The following is an 18,408-nucleotide window of genomic DNA, read 5'->3' on the forward strand; positions in this document are numbered from 1 at the left end:
ATTAAGGCTTTTCATAGATAGAATGTTTTTAAAATTGTCCTCACCTAATTTTAAAAATAACCAAGAGCAAAACCTTATTCAGCAAGCATAAGAAGTAGTAAAAGAATACTAACTGGAGAGGGTTCCCACTTCAAGTGATGGCCACGTAGCTCTTTCAGAACAACCCTCCAACAGATAAAAATCACAACCCGTGGACAGAATATATCATTATCTGGAAGCAGTAGAAAGCAATCTAAAACAGCCTGCTAAGGCCCTGGCCAGAGGCTCAGTTGGTTGGGGGTAGCCAGTTCAATTCCCAGTCAGGGGACACACCTGGGTTGTTGGTTTTGTCCTGTTGGGGTGCAGATGACAGGCAACTGATCGATGTTGCTCTCCCTCCCTTCTCCAGTCTCTAAAACATAAGTAAATTAAAAAAAAAAAAAAGGCTGACATGACAGAGGAGAGAACACTTGGAAGAAGAAAATAGCATTTGAGTGCCCTTCCCAATTTTTATAGCTCTTAGCCTGAGGGCAGTCCCCATCCTCTACCATGGGAGCCTATAGCTTCACTGACTTAAGAACCATGGGACAGAGTTTGGGGCAATGGCAGTTGCTGACAAATAAAGGGGAAAACACTGGCAAAAAAGAAAAAGCGCCAGAGAAAAGCCCCAAATTCCGTGTGTAAACCCTGCAGCCAACCCGTGACTGACCTCCGAAGTGTGTGTGCACAGGAAAGACTCCCAGCGGAGCAGCTGAGTTTAGGAATAAACTGAGATTTGAGCTGCCGCCAACTGCAGGGCAGCAGGAGCTTGAAACAGAAATTCAGTCAAATTAACCAACAACGTGTTAAAAAAAAGTCTTCGGAGAAACATTATCAGAATCCTGGGTTTCTACATCTTATTTACCATGCCCAAGACAAAATCTACATTCCTAACGTATGAAGAAACAGAAAAATGTAATCTATTCACAAAAGCCAATCAAGGAAGACTGCCACTGAGATGACCTCGATACTGAAACTAGCTGAAAAAGATTTTAAAGCAGCTCTTATGACTGTTAAGACTGTAAGGAAAATGTGCTTGTAATGAATGAAAGGATAGGAAATAGCATGGAAATATAAATTATAAAAACTAAATGAAATTTCTGTCACCAAAAAATACAGTAATTAAGAGAAAAAAATTCATTGAATGGGCTTAAAAGAATGATTACCAGAGAGTAAGGGAACTGGAATATAGATCCAGATAAACAATGCAACTGAGAAAAAAGAATGAAAAAATCAATAGAACCTCACAGATCTGTGAGACATCAAAAAGGCCTAGCATTCGAAATGACAGTGAGAGTAAATATAAGAATATTTTTCTTTATTTAAAATACATAGGATTGTTCAAAGCAAACTGTATTATTTTATTGTGGAGTTTATATGTTATTTGTAAGACATATGACAACCAAGATAACATGTAGGGTAATAAGGTAAACATACCTATATGGTTACAAAGTTTTTATATTTTAGGTATAGTGGTTCAATATTAACAGTGAATAGACTTTGTAGAGTTGTGTCTCTTGATATGGTCTTGATTTATACATGCATAGGCATTTGTGAAGGCTCATTAATTAGTATATTTAATATTTATGTATTTTATTACATGTAAATTTACCTAAAAGAAAAAAATTAAAAATTGATCTCTAGTTAATGATATGCAAGTAGAAGTCTTTAGGAATGAAGTGTACTCATACCTGAAACTTATTGTGACCCGCACCAAACAGTACGATGGGTTGATTGATGGATAGAGAGATGGATAAACACGTGGTAAAGTGAATGCAGTAAAATTTTAATTGTGGAAACTAGGTAGGTGAACACTAGCATTCTATGTAAAATATTTAACTTTTATATGTCTGAAATTTCTCAGAATAAAATGCTAAAAAAATAATACTGCCAATTTATATTTATAGTCAGGTCAGAATGGAAAAGTAAAACAGGAAAAAGGAAGAGAAACTGAGAAAACGAAGACACAAAAAAAGTAAAAGAAGAGTCAAGCTAAGGCTGAAAAACCAAATGGTAGGGAAAAACAAAGAAAAGACAAGAAGGAGATAAGAGAAGGCAAGGTGCCATTCCCTGGAAAATAGGAATAATAATAAATATTATCACTACTCTTTGTTTTTAGAAAATTTCATGACAGTTTTGAAGTTATTTAATCAGTTTTGAAGTTTAAGCATTATTTTGTCATGGAATTCAAGATTATGCACCTGTGAATATAATTATGATATTTGCTTCAAAATTTCAGAAAGTATTTACTACCAGTCTAAAAGTCCCTTTGACTTTCAAACATTGTTTATCTCATGGTTTGTCCTTGAAAATTCTGCAGCATCATTCAGTTGTAATACTGACTTAGGGCCAGATATGGAAGAAAGCTAGGATTCCACACCTCTAGTAATGAGTTTCTACTCCTCCAGTTCTCTCCCAAAAAACTAGCAGCTCTATACATCACATAGTGTACCATTCCCAAGCTGATGCTTTTCATTTAGAGGTATTTCCAGGGAACTTTTGTCTTACTATATAAATATACTGTTCTTTATCATTCCAATGTTAAGTGTTTTATTACTAAATAACTGTTAATCAAGATATGCTTTATACATTTGATCTCCATTAAGCAGTATTTTTCCTCTCATTACCCAACCACATAACATCTGCGAAGGCAGAACCCATGTCTAAATTTCACAAGTGCCTACGTAGTGCTTAGCACGTGGAAGACTCTGGATAAATATTTACTGAATGAATGAATAGAGAATGTTTAGTGCCATTTACAAAATCCTCATCCCAGCTGATCTGAACAGACATCATCAACACAGGTCAATAGTAAAGTTACACTAATTACTTCAAATATGTTGTGACACTATTCTGTTCATTGTGACGTGACTAACCCAGAAGTTTTAAAAATTAAGTGATAAATTTATATTATAAAAATATGTGCCTATTTTGCATATTAACAAATCAATATTCTTTTCAAAGTTCAAAGGAAAGAGAAGCTGGTATTGATTTTTACCAAAGTAAGATTCAAACATTTATGAAAACTAATAATCACAATCAGAATCAAATAAATTTCAGGACTCAGTTTGAGAGAAAAAAAGGCTTTAGTTAAAATTTTTACAATAAAATAATTATGATTATAAATCTCTTTAGTTAATTATGTACACATTACATGGTATTTTAAAAAAAGAATGGAAATGAGTAAAGTTTTCCAGGAAAATCTAATGCACAAATATACTATCTTTTAGAGTATAATGTCAGTTTAACATTCTTAAACAGCTTTGTCAGACAAGGGCTCGCTTTGTGCAAACATGATAAGCAAAATTAAGAAAAATTCTGCAAAAACTGTTTAGTTCCTCAAGGGAATTACTAAAAAAGAAAAGAAAACGGTAAAAGAAAACAACACTGCACACTCAAGCTTGATTGTATACAGAGGCTAGAAGAACCAACACTAATGTAACCCCATATCTGCTAAATAAGTCCTGGGGTAGCTTCTAGTTTGACGTTAAAAGCTGAAGTCCTAGCAATTGTGCTTTTATGCAGCCACATGGCCGATAAGGTAGATGTTGTCATAAAGGTGCCCTACAAAATCTTCACTAATATTCTGAGCAGCACGACGGGTATTTCGAATAAATTCTCGTTTCGACATTTTATTCTTCACATGAGGGCTAGTGAGGTCAATGGAAAGCAGAATCAGAGAGTAGCACAGGACATAGACCGCGTCTGGAAGGAAAAAGAAACGTTTCAATATGTGGTTCCACAGGCATGAGGCAACGCAAACGTGTTCATGATTCCGAGAGCTCGAGACTGGACTCTGACGCTAGGATCACCAGGCCACCCCGGCTGGCCGGGGCCTCTCCGGTTTTTAGCCGTGACAATCCTGTGTCCTGGGCAATTCCCCATCATGGGCAAACAGGGAGGGCTCAGCATCCTAATTCTGTATACCAATTCTGCACTTTCTTTAATTCAGAAGAATTTCCAAACAGCATAAGAGTTTATAGTGAAAACTCACTCTAAATTTTAAAAAGTCATAATTGGCTTTATTTTCATCTTGTTTCAAATGTGATAGTCCCATTCAACTCCCCACACAGTACTACTGTGCTGTCAGTATATCTACCTTTCATTAATAAGAGGCCACATCTTTGTTTACATATGATTTTACAAAATCCTAATTTAATCTGAAAGCATCTTTAATGACAAGAAAATGTATTAACTTGGTACTAGAAAATAAAATGTAAACAACTCATAAGATTGTTAAAATAATATTATTTGAGATATGTATTTTAAGGTCTATGGAATTTACACATTACTCTGAAAAGTAAATCTTTAGGGAGAAGATTGCTAAAGCTGAGCACCATGCAACAAAAAAAAAAATATATATATATATGTGTGTATATATATATATATACACACACACACACACACACACACATACACACGCACGCACACACACACACAGTCTGGGCAATAGTTGATGTTTACTGTTAAAATAGTAACAAACTTCATGATACTTGCTACTGCTATTTGCTAAACTGCTTGCTACTAAAGTGTTTATATTTCAGAATCCTCAGACTTAATAAGGCTAATTAACATTATGTCTTATAAAAGCATGTACAACAAATTTTATACGATAAATATTTTGTAATATTCTTAGTAAAGTAAGCATAATTAAACTTGATATGCATAGATAAGTAAAGCTGTATCTCGTGAAAAAATACGTAAGTGACTCAGGCTATATTATATACATACACACATGAACACTAGTTATATTAAAAACACATATTAGAAAAATTCCAGGTGTTACCTATGTAATATGTAAATTATTAAAACCTTTAAAAATAATTTCTCAAGTTTTTAATTAGACTAGTAAAAATACCAATGTGCAAACACGAATAATTTTTAACAACTTACATAGCTAAGTCTAACTTTCCTCCTAAAACAGTATATCTGCTATATATAAATGAGATGGCAAGCCAAAGTAGTCACTGCTACAAGCAGTAAAACAAGTATTTGCAATTTTTCTCTATGGTGAGAAAAATGTCTCATAGACTACTGTTTTTACCTGGAGGTAGGAGTGAGAGAAGGAAGGAATTCACCATATGTACATTCTTACCAGGGCTAAGGCCAAGTTCTCTCATTAAATCAGGGTTACAAGCACAGAATCTATGTGAGAACTTTGTTATAAGAGTTTCAAGATACTCCCCACGCTCTTCAGGGGCATGGATGTGACGAAAAAATTCTCTCAGTGCATTGGGCAAGAACTGGTTTCTAAAATTATGCAGTGTTACAAGGTCATCCAAGACATCTCTCCTAATAGAAAAAAAAAATGGATACAGCTTTAGGTAACATTTCTCTATTAATCATCTTTTGAATAAAAATACTTTATTATTGAATACCAGATCAGCTAATCCTATAAAGTATATAATTCTTTAAATTTTTAAAAATCTGAGTGTGATTATTTAAGCAATGATTTAAATATATTTCATAAATAGAATAACAAATAATTCTAATTATAAAATAAAAATAAAGTTTTCAATATTAAAAGGGCAGCTACCATACTTTTTAGATGTCTTCTTGGCTAAGTCCAAATGAGCAACATAGTATTTTATATTTTTAAATTATGAAAATAAGGAGTCTCCATCTTCCACATCAATCCACATTACCAGGGGTAGCAACTGTTCGTGCATACTTTTAGAAATGTCTACATATACTATATATTGTTCTAGAATTTTCTTTTGTTTATTTTACACAGTATACAAGGTCTGTCTGGAAAAAGTCCAACCATTGTTAACACAATGAGAATGGTTTGTGCAACATCGATGTAACCTGGCAGCCAAGGAGAGGGAACTGGAATGCACATGCGTGAACAATGACAACTTCACTGTACTAGTCAGCGGGGGCAGTAGAAGCTGTTGAGTGAGCATGTGTACCATGTGGCCGTTGCATTCAAAATGACTGAGCAAGCAGAGCAATGAATCTGCATCAAATTTTGCATTAAGCTTGAACATTCCTCCAAGGAAACTACTTGAATGATTCAAAAGGCTGCCAGTATGGGCAGCTGGTGATTGGCAGCTTCATCACGACAACATATCCACTCATGTAGCACATATCAGGCAGAGTTTTGGTGAAACATCAAATCAGCCAGGTAACTCAGGCCCTCTACAGCCCAGATTTGGCACTTGGAGACTTGTGGCTTTTCCTGAAACCAAAATCACCTTTGAAAGGGAGGAGATTTCAGTCCTTTGATGAGATTTGGGAAAATGTGACAGGGTAGCTAGTGGCAATTGGGAGAACTGTGTGAGGTCCCAAGGTGCCTACTTTGAAGTGGACTGAGGCATCATTGTCCTATGTATAATGTTTCTTGTATCTTGTATCTTCTTCATTGAATGTCTCAATTTTTCATTTTGCATGGCTGGACATTTTCTGGACAGACCTCTGATTGTGAACAGCTTTCTATGTCTTTACACATAGGTCTAACTCATTCTTTTTAATAGCTCCACAGTATCCCATCTTACGCAATAATTCTAATGATAAACATTTAGGTTATTTACAATTATGGAAATATTTGTATATATGTGTGTATATTACTATTTTATTAATAGCACTCTAATAAAGTCATTTTTGTTATAAATGCTTCAATCATTACTGGACCAATCATGATTATATAATATCTACCAGTGGCTTACGGCAGGGGTAGGCAAACAGTAGTTAGTGGACCAAATACGGCCACTGTCTATCTTTGTAAATAAAATTTTATTAGAACACAGCTACACTCACTTGTTTGTATACAGTGTATGTCTATTTTCATGACACAATGGCAAATTATAAGTAGCTGTGACAGAGACCATACGGCATGTAAAACATAAAATATTTACAAAAATATTGGCTTCTTTAGAGAAAAACTGCTGATGCGTAGGTACCTCACATTTAAAGATCACAGGAGTTACTGACACCATGTCTATGTAAGAGATTCCTTTCAATGATCAGTATGCTGCACTGTGAACTCAAAGACAGGGGTTATGTTTAAACCAACTGCACAACCCCACTCTCTAGCTAAGCTCCTAGAATATGATGAATGCAGAGGCTGTTGAAAAACCCTAAGAAGTAAAAAAGACTGAAAATTACAATAAAAAGACAAACATATTTTCAGCCATTCATTAGATTAGTATGAGATCTATAATTTTAAAAATAGTTCAGTGACATCACATCAAAATATTTCCCCAGTATGTTTCTATGTCGATTGATCACCATCATTGAAGAGCACAAACGACTGACTATCGAGTCAGAACAGCTATGAGGCATCATTTCTGTATGTGCAAAACACACTGTTAAATGGCACATTTGCAGGACTTTCAAAGTTATACATGACATTTTTGTATAGTATTGATATGAAAGTATACACATATCACTAGGATTTATGAGTTTATTATTACAATTTGTCTATTTGATTTTTATATGGGCAATTTCAGAATTCAGAACTTTCAGTTACCCAAACACATAAATTCTATAGCTAGTTATGAAGAAAAAGGACTGCAGCTTCCTCAAAAATACATGGTTTGGGTTTGCTATTACAAAGACGTTGGGCTTCAGTTTCGTGTGCATGTGTGTGATGCATGTGTGGGATTTTTTAAACTTTTACTTTCCTTATTAGCAAGTGAAAGCTAGCAAAGAAATGACTTGTAAAACATATGAACTTTTTCTCTGTCTTTACTCAATTTTGCAACCAGATAACTACTATGCACTATAGTTTTTAAAATAAAACAACAAATAAAAAGCATTACTAAACTCATTTCTGATGCAAAATTTATTTTTTTTTTACCTTTCATCAAGATAGATTCTCAGTTTTTTCCAATTTAGTGTTCTTGTACAGAAGATAAACTTTGCTATTTCCTTTGGTGAATCGTCTAGGATACCCTTTGACATAAAGTAGTTCACCCCCTAAGGCAGAAAGACAAATCTCATAAATAATAAAATCAGTCTTTATTTATAAATTTAACAATTAGGCAATACCAGAACAATAGCTATAAGTTCTCTCTAGCATTAAGACTTTTTATAGCTTTAACATGCAAAATACAAGCTAGAACTTAAACTGAAACTATTATTGGTGGCTGCTGGTTTACATGCAATGAAAAGTAGGAAATTCAAAGTTAAGACTCCTAAAGAAAGTCTAATTCAATTTTCTGGCTCATGTCAGTCAAAACTAACTATACCAAAATGGGGCCTAAATTATTAGGAGGGGGGTTGTTGAAGAGAGGAAGGACAAACTACATATAGACTTCAAAATAAGCCTTATCACAAACACTTCTGCTAGCCAAACACACACACACAATTTCTTAAAGTTCAAATACACATTCTCATGCACTTTTCAAAGGACCAGTTTCTTGACAAAAAAGATTCTCCAAATGAAAGGCTAACAACTTTATTCTGAAAAGAAAAGTAATTAAATTATTTAACTTGAAGCAAAGTGGTCACAATTTCAGGCCAGTTTGTGGGCTGTGCACACTTTGGCTTTAAGCATTGCTATATTCTACATTGCTGTATTGCTATATTGGAGCTAAGAATTTAGCTCCAATACACACTGAGACAAAATATAAAACAATTTATGTTTTTCATAGGATTTATCTTTGAATTTCCTTTTCTCTGCATGCAAAGTTTTCCAGAGAAGCATTACCCATAGTTTGTACCTACTTTAGATTGAAACCACCACCAACAAAACATCAACACAAAAAATCAAACGCTAAAACCAATGTTCTCTCACGTATATGGAGGTCACATTCAAATGATTGCCTTAAGTGGATTTGAATGTGCAATTATTGAAATAAAAGGCAGGTGTGTTTATTTCAACTCACAGTTATCCAGATACATGCATTACCACGAATGCTTATGTCTGGATAATAGCATATTGTGTGCAGTTAATCGGGAGAGAAAATGACGTATTACGTACACCCAACGTACTGTTTTCACACATAAATTCCTTCAGCATTTCTTCCCTTTACACTTACGTAGTACTCAGATATATTACACACACGAAGAATTCAAGAAGTTGTAAGATTTTTATAAAACGCTCTTAAAACTCTCACAAAATTTTTATATTGAAAAATGTTAAAAAAAAAAATTTGGTACCACAAGGTAATGCTTTTGAAAGGTTATAATTACCTGTAAATTGTAATTCAAAGATAAATTTTTTTATATAAAACTAATTGTATGAGCCATCAGATAACATCCTAATGAGAATTTTAATAGTGCCAAAGCAGTCCTAAAGCATTGATTTAAAACATGTACAGAAAGAACAAAATGTGGGATCATGAAACTTTCTTGTCAACTCAATTGCAAGCCATATTTCAGACTGCATCCTCGATACGAGACTAGAGAATGTTAACACGATCAAGATGGAAAGCCAGAGAGTTTGTCTGGAATGCGGCTTTCAACAATTGTCTGAGGGGGCAGGGACCAGAGGAATGGCGATGCTTGCTCCATCCTTCCTCCGTTAGTTTGAATAATCGAGAGTTGACTGTATATTTAATTGATCTACTCAGCAAAAAATTGTCAGGTATTTTATAAAATTCCTGCATTTAAAAGAATAACAATCAGAAGTGCTTAATTTTAACCCAAGTGATTCAGAGACAAAGAAGTGCCAATTAAATATTATTTAATAGGGTCTTTATTCATACCTACTTGTAAATCAATTTTTAAGACATGTAAAACAATTCTAATCTAATTTTTAAAAATTATATAAAATGCATGCTCTGGCCATTATGGCTCAGTTGGTTGGAGTATCACCCTGTGGGCTGAAAGACTGAGAGTTTGATCCCCAGGCAGAGCACACACCTCGGTGGTGGGTTAGATTCCCCTCGTTGGGGCATTTATGAGAGGCCAATGTTTCTATCTCACATCAGTGTTTCTCTCTCTTTGTCTCTCTCTCTCTCTCTCTCTCTTTCTCTCCTCTTCTCCCTCTCTCTAAAAAGCAATAAAAAAAAGTCCTCAGGTGAGGATAAAAAAATAAAATTATATAAAATATTTAAAAACCACTAATGTGATTCACTAAGTAGTATAAATTTCTAATTACATAATATATACCATTTTAATATCATTTGATGCTCCTTAGTTATAAATTAACATTGGTATTTGCCTCACGTAAGTATCATAAAAGAATACTGTTGGTTATTCCCTTTTTTATGGATTACATGTTTTGAGACTTTAATACCTAACATTCAGGTTTGAACATGTGAAAAAGCAATAAAACAATGCAAGGGAAATCTATTCTAAAAACACGAGGGAAAAAAACCCTTCATATGCTACCAAGCCAGGGGACAATCAAAAGTAAAAGACAAAGATAACTGACATATCTGGCTTATATGCAGAGAGAAATGACTCACTGGAAAAAAAGATGACTGATAGTAAAAAACCCGGAGGTTCTGGAGAGCATTAATTTGAACTGGTGGTCTTAGAAACGCTGATAGATACAACTAGAAAGGCATAGAAGGCTGTTGGCAATGTAACATGAAAAAAGTGAGACTTGAAGGTACAGATTAAGGATCCTGAATAAGAAGAATCAGTAAGGGGGCAGGGGTAGGATAATGAATGCCCAGAGGCTAGCAGCCTTTGAAATTAAAAGAAAAGTATACAATGCAATCACATAGTATAGTCAAAGAAGCATAATTTTCAAGAAGCAGGGCCAAATTATGGCTCTGCCATATAATGATTATGTTGACATAAACAATTTACCCAAGGTTTTGAGCCTCAGGTCCTAATCAGTAAGAAATAAAAGGCTATTGTGAGGACATAGAAGTGTCCAGCATAGAACAGCGGTTAGTTTCCTTTGTCTTTTAGATAGCTCTAGAGATAAAAATGGGAAAAGAGGGCACTGGATTTGGCGATTGAGAAAAAAGAAAGTAGTGACTTTCAAGAGGTCTCTTTCCAGAGTAATGGGGACTCTCAAGTCCAAGCAGAAAGCTAAGGAAGGAACACAAAGTAAGGAAATAGGATGGACCGCTCACTTGAAAAATATATTAGTACAAGAAGGAAAAACATGGCAAAATTAAAGGGCAAAAAGGTAAAATGAAATTTTTCCAAGGTAATTTTGACCCATGCATGTCAGAAAACAAAAGAAAGAACATCAGTAGAGGCATGAAAAGATTGAAGAGCAGGAGAAAGAGATAATGTGAGCAGCAAGGTAGAGAGAAGAGGGGAGCAGGGGAAAGGATTGAGAATACAGGTGAGTTCATTGTGCTTTCTAAACCTGGTGGACAGGCTAGCTCTGCTGGTCCAGAGACAAGGTTTTAAGAAAGTGATAACAGTAGAAAGCAGAGTGCATGTTGGTTTTCTTGTTAGGGAGGACAGAGCATCTGGGGAGAGTTGGAAAAGCGAGATGATTCGGATCCGGAGGCAACGCGGTAAAGATCTATCAGGAATAGTGCAGGGGAAATCCTCAAGGACTAAATAAAAGGAGAGCCAAGCAGCAGTGAGAACCCAGGTAAGATTAACTCATCCCATCTCTTGTTAAGCTTTTCTTTAATAGAACAGATGTTTCCGGCAATTCAAGAAAAAAAACCAAGAAATTTTATAAAGCAGTTTCCACAGGGTGTCCCGCTGACATCTGTTGTGGGAATGACAGCACCAAGACTTAGCTGATCAAGTTGGAGTGGGGAGCTGTTCTGTCATAATGTTTTAGGTGGCAAAAACAAATAATTCAAGAAAATATGACTATATCACTAAAACCAATATTAAGAAGTCATTTAGAATGAAGAAAAGATGTTCTGGAGCTTGGCCACCTACATCATGCGCCTCTCCATTTACTCATTACTGAGAGAATGGCTCTTCCCACATAACAATTCATGGTTTAACATGTAGCTATTTTGTTTTCTTCTATTACATAAATACCCTCATTTTCTCTCATCTTTTAAAAAGCCTGTTTAAAAAAATTAAATCACTATTATCCAGTGTGCTTCAAAAGCAAAATCCACCAAATATATATACTTTCAGAACCAGAAAATATCTATTTGGGAACAGAGTGAATTCTCGAAAACCAGGCATGCAAAGCCAAATAAAAAAGTACTGACTTTTGCTGTGAACTTAAAGCTACTCTTAAAAAAATAAAGTCTTAATTAAAAACAAAAGTGCTGACTGCTGGTGCTGCCCTAGCTTTCGGCAGAAACACTGTAGCCGATGGTCGGTAAAGGAAACCGGTAACAAAACCAAACTGTGGCACACCACGGCGCTCCCGCGTTCCCCTACAGAACAGCTTAGGAAACCCATCCAGTGAAAATCCTGACTGAGCTAGTTCTGTTCAGATCTGCTGTTGTATACAACGTGAAAATCCTGTACCGTGGCTACTACCTTCCAGGTAACAATCCTACCCTTAGAGCACTACGTAACAGAAAGCAAACTGGATAGTGTATTTAATTTTCTTTGCTTAAAAAAAATGAAGACTTTTAAAATAACAATCCTAAAATTTTAACAATAACTACTTATAAAAAACATAGTTCAATCTAGATCTCTAATTTTTCTTTCAACATGACACTAATACATTATTATTCAATATATTGAAATTTAACATTTTCAAATCAAAAGTAATGATGTAAAAATTAGGTGACACAACATATGTTATGAAAACTTTTTTATTTTCTTAATTATTTCTAAAATATCATTAGCACATCAGGAACAGCTGTCTACAGGTCAAATAAGAGTATTCCCATCGTCATGTCTGAAAAGAGCATCAAAGGTTCAGATGACTGCTGACACTACTTCTTATCTTTATAGTGCCTTCAGAATTGCTAAGAAAAATGTTAAATTTATTAATTTTTATGTAGCCCGGTAGCTCTCTTCCTCATTTAATCATATAACATGTACTCTATAGTTAAGTGAAAAAAACCCCACAAAACACCCTACATAGAACTTGAATAGGTAAAATTCACCTAGAGATACCTATTCTGTAAATAAAGATCACCACCTTGCTCTTTAGCAGAAGTAAAAGAAATGCAGAAGATTGCAAAATGGGCAAGTCTAAGACAAGGTATCTCCTTTCATCCTGTCACTTCCTTCCATTCTGCCCGCTAACTTTCGCACCGCTCCCTCCCTTTTGTAAGTTTCCATGCCCTCTCCTGTGTGTGCGTGCGGCTGACCTCAGCACATCTTTCAGAATTGTCACACAGGGCTTTCACTCATGGTAATTTAAGCTACTTGTGCATACAATAATTATTATTCCCAATTCAGCCACTAGATTCAAAGATGACAGTAAAAGCTATGCCCAGGTGTTTTAAGTTGTCCTATGCAGAAAGATTGTTTTATAAGAGTAATGTTTTCCTCTTATTGAGGTACCCATAATTAGGCTGTTCACAGCAAGGCTCTGTGTGACTTATAACTCAGAGGAAAGGAGGCAATGAAAACTGGAAAAATAAATGCAAAGATAATTTTAACGTTAGTTTGAAATCTGAGTGGCAGATTTAAGTTTTGCCTCTTCCCTCGGAAGCACAGAGAGTACACACGGCCCGCACCTAGGTGGGAGAGGTGGCTGACAGCTGTGACGAGAAGAGAGGGTGCCAACATCCCCGGCCTATTCCCTTTGATACAGTTACTGAAACTGGTCGGATCATCACATTTGATTTGAAGGTGATGACAAATCACGCTGTTCAGTTCTGAGTATGGAATACGGAATGAAATCAGTTTACTTCTGTACCTTTTTTAAACTGACAAGGACTCTGGTTTCAATAACAATCTATATATAACTTTTTAGTACATTAAAGTGTACAATGTTCTGAAATTGCTGAGAACGGTCACAGGTACACCCTAAATTATTTGTAGCCAGAAGAAGTCAATAGGAAATCTCACATAAAGGAGGGATAGTTCAAAGAAAATTAAAAGAAAAATGGGAAATCCCCTTTAATGGAGCCCAGGGAAAATGGAAGAGAGGTGGACAGACCCTTCTAACTCTTTTTCACAGGAGAGAAAGCAACGACACTAGACAAAAAACCACAAACCTCTGTATTTAAGGTTTTACATAACAATATAAGGTCCTTATTACTTAGTTCTAACAGCCTCACACAGAAAAAGAGCCACATCTGTGAGCTCTAACAGTCCCCAAGAGTCATACCAAGACTGGGGTAGAGCGATAAGACGGTGAATACGAAGTTATTTCCTAATTGGTAAGTAACTACATAGCAATCATTATTGTAATTATTACTGACAAAGTTGCTGGTAGCTGAGGTAAGCTTCTTGAAAAACTCTCTTCTACCTCTACTATATCTGAAAATTAGAAAAAGAAAGCATTTTAATCAAGACATGGAGATAAAACTCTATTAGGTTAAGGTCTAATTCATAGTAATTCAAACTAATGAGAAAATGACACATCTGAACACCAGTGTTAGCTAATTTAAGAATTCATACACAAAAACTGTATTTGCAATATGTGTGTGTATTGATTTAAATGACTAACTCTACTTGAAGTTTTATATTACCCAGATTCTAAGATGTACGTTCATAAATCTATTTTAACAGCTATTAAACAATTTAAAAATAGCATTAAAACCACAAAATCTTAATAGTAGAGAAGCAGAGAAGCAACTTGGGGCTTGAATGGCAGCTTCGCTGCTAGCACATGTGTATACTTACTCGTGTTATTAAAGTATCTGTCTGTCCCGCCACCATTTCAGCCAAGGCTCGTGTTTAACTCGAACATAATTTTGGGCCCTGAATTACTGTTTAAAATGTCCTCAAAGACTAAGTAGAACCATTGAAACAAAAAATTACTGTATGTGCAAAAAATTGCTCATCCTATGCCAGGAAATGAAACAAAAGGCAAAGAGCATCACCATCTAAAGCTAGGAGATGCTGGTGTGACCAATACATACTTCACCAGGATCATCATCAGGTGCCAAATATTTATCTACTAGAACCCAAAAATTCCAAAAGAGGAAAACCCTCAAAGCCTAGAGCAGTGCTTGTCTCTTGGTCGTATAAGTTGTAGTTATAACTCTAGCATAAATTTAAAGCTACATTTTGGTGAGCACTTAGAAGTACTAAGCTCTAAGAAGCACTAAACATACATGATTCGTTTTTAAGATTTTATTTGAGGGGGGGGTGGGAAGGAGAAAGAGAAGGAGAGACACATCGATGTACGAGAGATACATCAATCGGTTGCCTCTTGCCCCTGGGGACCTGGCCTGCAAGTGCCCTGACCGGGAATTGAACCAGCGACCTTTTGGTTCACAGGCTAGCACTAAATCTACTGAGCCACACCAGCCAGGGCACATTATTTCATTTAATTTTCACAACACCACAATGATATAGGAACTATTATTTCCCCATTTTACAGATGGTGAAACTGAAGCACAGGGAGTTTAATTTGCCCAAGGTGAAAATCATATAACTAGTAATTGAAGAGATACTTAATAAATGTTTGTTGAATGAATATTTGTAGGAGTTTATCTGTACAAAGACTCCATCTGACTTTTAAGAGGAGTTATAAACTTTTATGAATTATATAATTCAACTAAAGGAAAAAAAGAAAAATAATTACAACAATAAAAACCTATAGTTGGGCCAAAACTCTAGTATGCTTATGAAATGCTTTAAATTATAAACTCTCAAATTTTGGAGTCACCAGACCAAATAATAAAAACCAAGAGCAATTTTACTCCAGACAGTTCACACTAAGTGAGATAACAAATGAGTATTTCCCATAGCATACTGAGGAAAACCAAAGCAAAATCTATCAGGTGGTTTGACTGAAGAATAAACCATGGAATACTCTAGGACTGAATCTCTGTTTCAGCTAAACCAGAAACAGCCTGGGAAATCTGGTCCTCTTCAAAGCTTCTAAAAGGATGAGTCTACAAACCCCCTTCAGTGGACTCACTCCAAACCCCTCGCTAGAATGACGCTTAGAGCCAAAAAAATAAATCTTTATCCTAGCACACACATGATAAAGGTGCCTTAACCATAAAATCAACACACGAATCGGATGCAAAGAGGTAGATGCCTGTACACACATCAGGTTGCCGTGAAAAAGTGAATGTCCTCCAGTTCTGTACGACTTGACTAGTTGTAGCAGATTGAAGGTACTATTAAATTTCTAGATAGAGGTTAGGATTTAGTGTCCGAGAGGCATAGTTTTGCACTTTGACTCTAATGCTGATACAAGAAAAGGGACTGTGCCGATGAACTTGAGCATTTTAGTTGTTCTGGGTAAATAATTCTTATAGAGGAAAAAATATATTTGGTGAGGGACTCCTTTCATTGTCAACCAGCTCCTTCTGCTCTGATTAAATTCTCATCAGCAAATCTGGGGATGAAATTAATTAATTTGCCAATGAGAAACAGCAATGTTTATTTTTATAAAACTGTGTTTGAGATGACATCAAACTACTCTGAGTTTAGGTAATAGCAATAATAGTGCTGGAAATGATGATTATGCAGCATTAGGATGTTTCTGACTGAAAACAACAGAAACCTCAGTTCCAAAAAAGTAAAGGAATGTATTATCTTGCATAACAACGAGTTGCAAACTAGTATGACTCCAGGGTTGTTTAGTTCACACATGGCATCGTGGGACCCAATACACCAATGTCCAGATGCACACATGTGCACACACAGTACTACTTCTCTTTGTCTCTTTTTAAAACCTAAAAAGTCTTTCTCCACACAATCTTCTCCAATCACACAGGTCAGAACTGGGTTTCATGGATGTCAGGGAAGTTAAGGGGAACAGAGCTGACACTGAGGCTGGACTGCAAGCAGCCTCTCAGCTGGTTTACAGCGAGGGGCCTACGTGATGGGCTCTAACTGCTGCCTATGCAGGGCCACTATGCTTATTTTAGAAATGACTTCACCGTAAGATATAGTGGCATCAAATCTAAGACATCTCCTGAGTTCCACCTTTTGTTTCTCCTACTGTGTGCCAGTAACCATTTCCTTTTGGTAATTAGGCTTAATTACCTCAACCACAGCATAATTACCTACCCTCATAGCCTTTTGTTTATTATTTGTCTGGTTTTGCTTGGGCCTCTCTGTTCAGTGGCAGAAGAACCTAATATGGCAAGAAGGTAGTCTCAGCAACCAATGTGAATTTTTGCAGTTCTGGTGCCAATATTACCCCCTTTGGGTATCAAGGCCTCTAACACAGCAGAGCCCACAAATAAGGGAAGCAGAATTACAAATTTTCCAAGTGGCTCACTAGTAAAACTAGTGTTGCAGATGCTTGGATGCCTGCCCAAAAGCCATTTCACTCTCTTCATTGCTTCTAGCATCTCAGTCACAGTTACTAAATCATGCTAAGTTTAGTCAATCATGTAATCCTTTCTATTCTGTTCTCTGTGGGTCTAGGGGTGTTCATCTGATTCAGTTCAGTTCATAAGCAATGAGCACACATATACTGAAGGCTCCTGAAAGACTTTTTCTCCCTAACTAGCACAATGAGTTGGAGGAGAGTTCCTTTGCCTGCCTTCTCTGTCCTGAGGGGACCGTCACCTGAGAATGGATGTTTTGAGCAGTGGCAGCCATCTTGCCATGGAGAAGGGAAAAGGTCAACACACTGGGTGAGGGTCCCCGAGGGGATTGTCGTATCACTGGAATAACTCTGGGACCTACCTCTGGGTGTCATTTGAAGTAAATACATGTATATGTTTAAGTCATTATTAGTTAGGTTCTCTGCTCCTTCAAGCCCAAACACCTCAAACACATACAGGGAAAACTGCCCTGCAGGTAGCAGATCATAGCACGTGGTACTGGCTGAGTGGAGGAGCTAAGTGAAGGGCACTGAGGACCAATTATTCCTAGATATGTATTAGTTTACAACATAAGCTAGGAATTTAGGAGTTTCGGTTTACCTTTCTTTCTCTATGCTGTCAGGCACCGTTCAAAATGTACCTTCATCTTACTGACAAAGAATACACTTAGGAAAAGCTTATCTGTAAATTCTGCTGATACCAATCAGAGTCTTCTATCTCTAGCAATAAAAATAAAAGTTATTTTTCATCACTGTTGCTGTGCTATGAAGTAACAATAAAGACCATCTTTCTGCTGTATGTTAGAGCAAAAAATCAGTAAGATTTAATTTCTGAGATATTATTCGTAAGAATTGAGTGTAAACTCCTGTGCTCCTTTCTATAACGCAGAACCACAAATTTCCTGTTTATATTTTAGCTGGTCCAACAACAAAAAGAATTTTGTTATCTTGAAAATAATTTACTTATGTATTTCCATCCAAAACACATGCATGGGTCAAATTTAAAATATTTCTCATAGCAGATTCTAACCAGATCTAACAAAATTCATAAAACCATATGCATGTGGGTGTTTTTGCATGAACACAGAAAAAAATGTGCTTATGTAGTTAAAAATAAAGACTTCTTTTACCTGACCACAATGAGGATATTATGTTTAAAAACTTTTAAAACACATATTTACACAAAC

The 18,408-nt window shown here is 35.9% G+C and overlaps 1 protein-coding gene across 1 annotated transcript in view; it reads right to left on the reverse strand.

Moving 5' to 3' along the window:
* Positions 1-3,085: 3,085 nt before the first annotated feature.
* The window catches only part of FBXO8 (F-box protein 8), a 40,519-nt gene continuing 25,196 nt past the window's right edge, over positions 3,086-18,408 (reverse strand). Inside the window, exons 4-6 of the mRNA XM_024568863.4 lie at positions 7,820-7,938; positions 5,114-5,310; positions 3,086-3,723 (exon numbers count right to left, since the gene is read on the reverse strand). Of these exons, the coding sequence (XP_024424631.1) occupies positions 3,536-3,723; positions 5,114-5,310; positions 7,820-7,938 (504 nt within the window). The 3' untranslated portion in view covers positions 3,086-3,535. The remainder of the gene's footprint in view (positions 3,724-5,113; positions 5,311-7,819; positions 7,939-18,408) is intronic.

This window comes from Desmodus rotundus, chromosome 9 (genome assembly GCF_022682495.2).
Source record: "Desmodus rotundus isolate HL8 chromosome 9, HLdesRot8A.1, whole genome shotgun sequence".
Taxonomy (NCBI): domain Eukaryota; kingdom Metazoa; phylum Chordata; class Mammalia; order Chiroptera; family Phyllostomidae; genus Desmodus; species Desmodus rotundus.